Below are 6,457 nucleotides of genomic sequence, written 5' to 3'. Positions count from 1 at the left end.
CAAGTTTTAATGGTAAATGCTCTTTCCTTTTCCTTCAGTCACTCAGTAATAAACTACTATGATCAAAGATACCTACATGATGGACAACAAGTAGTAGTTTACCTCATAACAGTAAATTTTAATTACCAGAAAGGAAAACAGATTAATGTTTTGAAATGTAGAAAATTTATATATTTACACACTTCAAATGCAGACGAAACATACTTAGGGTAAATACAAAAACAAGTACTATGGTTCTAAATCTTTTAATCAAAATTAGTTTCTCTTTAAATTTTGTCTTTCTCTCTGTATATATATATATATATATATACATATATATACATATATATATATATATATATATATATATATACATATATATATATATATATATATATATATATACATATATATATATATATATATATATATATATATACATATATATATATATATATATATATATATATATACATATATATACATATATATATATATATATACATATATATATATACATATATATACATATATATATATATATACATATATATACATATATATATATATATATACATATATATACATATATACATATATATACATATATATACATACATATACATATATATACATATATACATATATATACATATATACATATATATACATATATATATATATATATATATATATATATACATATATATATATATATATACATACAGGCAGATGGACGATACAAAGACAGAAAACCAGGATGGAACATTCATGGCTTTCAGTTCTTCAGTCAAATTTTATTAAAACAAGACACAAGTGAATTGAATCTCGTGATGTAAAGAATCAACACAGCAAAACGTGTGGTTGTCATGGTAACAAGCTGTTAGTGTCTGCTGATTGGCTAAAATTACCCAAATTTAATTACAAATAACATCAGATTCTTTAATTTGCGATACACAAAAATAGAAATCAATCTGAGCAGAATCAAAAGGGGCTGATTTTGCATATGAAATTAAATAGATCCAATTGTTTTACACCTTATTGGTTGAAACAATTATATACCAAAGTGGTGGGAGCAACTCATCTTTTGCTTTGCGGCGAGCTGCCTACGGCCAAAAATCCTGAGATGAGTTTTCTTAGGACCATTTAAAGTGCCATCAAAATGTATCTCTTATGCGAAATATTTCACAGGTAGCACGCATTATATCCCTTGAGCATTTAGTGTATAGATGTTTACGATCTAGTTTGGATTCTTTGCAATCAAATTTGATGGCAAAGAATCCAAAGTAGATCGAAAACGTCTATATTATTTGGTTAATTAGCGTGTGTTACTCCATAGCGTCACCGGGTTATTTCTATCAATTTTTACTTGATTATCGGATATCGCTGATCACAATACACTTCCAGTTCCTTTTACTTTATTTGTGCCATTTGTTTTCTATTTTGGCCAAAATTGTCTAATTCATTGTGATATCTGTGGTAAATCATTCTCCAGAAGTAGATTATGAACGAGACATGTTTATATTCATTGTGAAGTGTATCAATCTGAAAATTCATTGCAACAAACACTTTAAACTCCATCTAAAGTAGAGTGAGTGTTTTTGGACCTTGGCCACAGCAATGATTAGTCCACTCATTGTGGATTCTTTCTTTACTGGAAAATTGATATAAAACTGTTCTTTTATATCTGGGAGGAGTTATATCCAATAAAGCCTAAAACCACACACACAGCAGATTTTGTTTGTCCGTTTAATTTTTTACATAGCTTTCTTTTCAAAGTAGTTTATGCTTGTCTGAGGCCTCATCTGTAGCTTTATCAATTTATTTGGCCAACAGAAGCAGGAAAGGAGCCAATTGCATACGTACATATATGCGCTTATGTGTTTGTATACATACACGTATCTATCTATCTATCTTTCTATCTACCTACCTACCTACACACACACACAACTGTACGTTTGTATATCTGTTCGTGTCCATGTGTTTTCACTGATGTAAACAATGGCCTTCTATCCAAACAAATCTCGGTCGTTTGCTTTCAGTCCACTGCCTGATCCTGTTTTCGCTCCTTCACATGTATTGGTATATTGCATGTTCTTTGTGAATGAAAGTCTCATTGAGCTAGTGTCATTTGCTTCGTCTCCAGCTCCTTGTGTAACCGCGTTGGGACTATTTGCTCAACAGACAGGGAGGCTTATAAGCTCGCTTGGAACACGTGGAAGTTGGCACCAGGAATGTTAGGATGATTATAATCAGTGTTACTACTTAGAATTACCTTCACATAAAATACCTAAAACCAGTTCAAGAAAATTTTTGTGACAGAGACAGACCGAGAAATGTATTATGCTGAAAAGTACTGACAAGAGTTAACTCCCATGTGTTTGATGTAAAAAAAAAAAAAAAAGCACAAAAAAATTACAAAATACGCATGCGCAGTAATTGTAGTTCCGAATTGGTATTTAAAGAATTTTCTATGGTACATGAATTTCTCTTTTCTACTTCACACACACACACTGAAAGTACGTTTAACACATATTACACACACATTATATAACAACTCTGTCTTTTATGAAACATATCCGTAAGTATTACACAATGAAACCATTTAATCTTTTAATTCTGTAGACGTTGTTTCTTATTTTGTCTTCATCTTTTATGCATGAGAGATGTTTATGATTTGTGCGAGATTTCGCTGCTATTTCTAGCAATGTAAGAGGGGTATCTATGGTTTGTGCAAGATTTCAATGCCATTTTTCAGTTATGGAAGGGAGATGGTTATGATCTGTGTGAGATTTGGCTGCTATTTCTGCCTGTGCAAGCTCCATTCTACACTCTCCATCGTTGCCGCGTTAGTCTGTTGTGTGTTTTAGTTGCAGAAATATTCTAAAGTACACTCCAATCACTGAAATATTCAGAATCCAATAATTTATAGAATGTTTGTTAATTGATATAAGTACAGATGTGTGCCGAAACCATTCGTAATTTGTTTTCTCATAACTTGTTCAAGGTGCTATACAGTGGGACAGAACTTGGAACCATCTAGTTGGGAACAAAGGTTCCTACCACAAAGCCACGTCTGAGCCAATTTTTGCAGGTTTTAGAAACAAAATATTTTTTCAGAGTCGTAAATTCCTTTATATATGAAACACAAGCGTATTTAACAGCAAAAGCAAAAAAAAAAAAAAAAAAGAAAGAAAAAGAAAAGGATAAAAATTACAAAGCAAGATATTATCTTATAATATTATTCTTGTCCTTTCTATCAATTTTGTGTGTGTGTTATGGTTAGGGAGGTAATGACTGGAATTAAAGAATATTTATTGAGAAAGCAAATGGAGACAAAGTCAGAAATAGTGGAATCAATGAAAATAGTATAAGAAACAATTGAAAACGAGAGAGAGGGAGATGATTTATATTCTATATTGTAAGATTTTCAAACACATAATTTGCTTCACATGACCAACTAGAAATGACAGCACATTTCTCTTAAATTTCACCTTTCATTTATGAATATTGAAGACTGTGTTGGATGATGTAGTCCTAGATATACAATGCTAGAGAGACAGGCTGAATGAAATGTCTAACATATTTCTGCTCAGAGACGCCTCAGGGCTAAACAGTCATTCAGGTAAATGTTTATTCATGTAGAAACGTAAATTTTCCACTTTTGAATCTGTATTTTTAAGTAGCCTCCATATTTTACACTGATGTTTCTTTATTATTTCAGAATATCATATGACAGTGGGATAACTGAAGATACATGCTCAATATTTATCATATTTTAAGACTGAAAGAAAATGATGTACAAAGCAAATTCTTTGTAAAGAGTGAACTATAAGAAGGAAAACAAGAACGTTATATATACATTGTGATTTGAGGAGAAAAATAATGGAAAAGAGTGAGAAGGTTGAAGAATTGATTTCGCATGAAGACATGATAAAAGAGATGAGAAAGCCATCATATGACTGTGATGTCTGTAAAAGGTCCTTCTCTCGAAAAAGTGACCTAACTGAACACAAACATATTCATACAAGAGAAAGGCTACAACACTGTGACGTCTGTGGTAAATTATTCTCCAACAATAGTCATTTAACTAAACACATACGTATTCATACAGGAGAGAAGCCATATCCTTGTGATATCTGTGGTAAATCATTCTCACAGAATAGTGACTTAACTGTACACAGACGTATTCATACTGGAGAGAAACCATATCACTGTGATATTTGTGGTAAATTATTTTCTGATAGTAGTGACTTAACTAAACATAAACGTATTCATTCAGGAGAGAAACCATCTCATTGTGATATCTGTGGTAAATCATTCACTGACTGTAGTAATTTAACTGCACACAAACGTATTCATACAGGAGAGGAACCGTATAACTGTGATATCTGTGGTAAATCATTCTCTCACAGTAGTAATCTTTCTAAACACAAACGTATCCATACAGGAGAGAAATCCTATCATTGTGATATCTGTGGTAAATCATTCTCTCAGAGTAGCAATCTTTCTACACACATACGTATTCATACAGGAGAGAAACCATATCATTGTGATATCTGTGGTAAATCATTCTCTGATAGTAGCGCTTTACCAAGACACAAATGTATTCATACAGGAGAGAAACCATATCACTGTGATATCTGTGGTAAATCATTCTCTGATAGTAGTGCTTTACCAAGACACAAATGTATTCATACAGGAGAGAAACCATATTACTGTGATATCTGTGGTAAATTATTCTCTGATAGTTGTGCCTTAACTAAACACAAACGTACTCATACAGGAGAGAAGTCTTATCAGTGTGATATCTGTGGTAAATCATTTTCTCAAAATGGTGATTTAACTAAACATAAACGTATTCATACAGGAGAGAAGCCATATCATTGTGATATCTGTGGTAAATCACTCAATAATAGTAGTGTCTTAACTAAACATAAACGTAGTCACACAGGAGCGAACACATATTGTGATTTTTGTGGTAAATCATTCTCTCGAAATAGTCACTTAACTGAACACAAACTTATTTATACAGGAGAGAAAAGAAAAGGGTAGTTTGTATGGGTTCTTTTGTAAACTACTTTTGCTTTATAATATTTCTGATTTATGTAATGAAAATTATGAATCTGAAAATAATGGTTTCCTAAAAATTTCAGTCTTTTTCTTTCTTTCCAAATCCTCTCCCCTACTCCCATGCCCTTTTCATAATGTGGGAAACTCTCTTCTGGAACAACACCTCCTACTAACCCTATACATGGTTTGTTAATGACTATCACTTCCAGGTAAAGATGTAGCCTAGATGAGATGCAGTTTCGTTAAGTGCCAGGGAGAAGCACTCTAGATGCTCTTCTGAATAAGGCAAGTGCTGGGAAAGAATTCAGAGAAAAATAAACCTCTGTATTTGGCTTTTGCTGACATGGACAAATCTTTTGGCAGGCTTCTTTGCTCCTTTATCTGGTGGTCTATGTGGTAGCTTGGGATAGATGAGTGGTTTGTGAACAGCATACAAGCTGAATGTCCTCTCAAATGCATACAAGGTGGTTTCAAAAGGTTCTCAGACGAGTTATATTTCATTACTAGTTGTTTCTTGACATCATCTCTGAAATTGTCGCCTTGAACAGCAATACATTGGTCCCAGCGTTCCTGCCACTCTTGGAATCTGACCTTAAAGTTGTTTCATTTAAGTGAGTCGAGGACCTTCTGTGATTAGTTCTGGATCTTGACAATGTTTTTAAAATGGCAACCTTTAAGTTGCATTTTCATCTTGGGGAAGAGATGGAAGTCCACAGATGCTAAATCTGGTAAATAGAGCAGGTGCAGAAGCAGAAGCAGTACCATATATATATATATATATATATATACCAATACTCATATTTACAACCTTTGAAGTGTAAAATGTTTGTTTGTTAAAAGCATCATCCAAACGTATCACTCATGCGAAGTATTTGACAGCTAGCACGCGTTATCTCCCTTGTACATTTAGTCTATTCTTAACTGGTTAATTAGCGTGTATTACTCGGTAGCGTCACTGGGTTATATATAGATATAAATGTATATCTATCAATTTTGACCTGATTATGGAACTCCCAGTTCTGTACCCCACCATTCTTTTCCCTTTGGGGGAAATTCGCTTCATTCACCGTGATATCTGGTAAATCATTCTCCAGAAAGTAGATCGTAAACGAGGCTTGTTTGTATTCATCCTGATATGTATCAGAGTGAAAATTCGTAGCAACAAATATTTTAAACTCCATCTAAAGTAGAGTGAGTGTTTTTGGACCTTGGCTACAGCAATAACTACTCCACTCATTTTGGATCCTTTCTTTAGGCTTTCTTTTTCAGCAGTTTGACATACTTAATAGAAGCAATTTGTTTCAGATTTTGTATTTCTTGATATAAAACTGCTCTTTTATATCTGGGGGGAGTCATGTCCAATAAAGCCTGAAAACACACACAGCAGGTGTTGTTTGTATATGTT

At 32.8% G+C, this 6,457-nt stretch overlaps 1 protein-coding gene across 2 annotated transcripts; it reads left to right on the top strand.

The window, feature by feature from the left end:
• Positions 1-811: 811 nt before the first annotated feature.
• Positions 812-5,129, top strand: LOC149130606 (uncharacterized). 2 transcript variants are annotated; one of them, XM_089344507.1, is made up of 2 exons: positions 812-2,455; positions 3,704-5,129. In XM_089344507.1, the coding sequence occupies exon 2, from the start codon at positions 3,865-3,867 to the stop codon at positions 5,032-5,034; it is 1,170 nt and encodes a 389-aa protein (XP_089200633.1). In that variant the 5' UTR covers positions 812-2,455; positions 3,704-3,864; the 3' UTR covers positions 5,035-5,129. The 2 variants fall into 2 exon arrangements, with proteins under 2 accessions (XP_089200633.1, XP_089200632.1); XM_089344506.1 differs by having other exon boundaries at positions 812-2,560.
• Positions 5,130-6,457: the final 1,328 nt, after the last annotated feature.

Source organism: Octopus bimaculoides, chromosome 28 (assembly GCF_046866305.1).
Source record: "Octopus bimaculoides isolate indiv1 chromosome 28, ASM4686630v1, whole genome shotgun sequence".
NCBI classification, from domain to species: Eukaryota; Metazoa; Mollusca; class Cephalopoda; order Octopoda; family Octopodidae; genus Octopus; species Octopus bimaculoides.
The sequence above is the reverse complement of the archived record's forward strand: the minus strand, read 5'-3'. Positions and strand labels throughout refer to the sequence as shown.

Excerpts from the sequence above, each read along its gene's own strand:
- LOC149130606 (XM_089344507.1), top strand. The coding sequence starts at position 3,865 with ATGGAAAAGAGTGAGAAGGTTGAAGAATTGATTTCGCATGAAGACATG.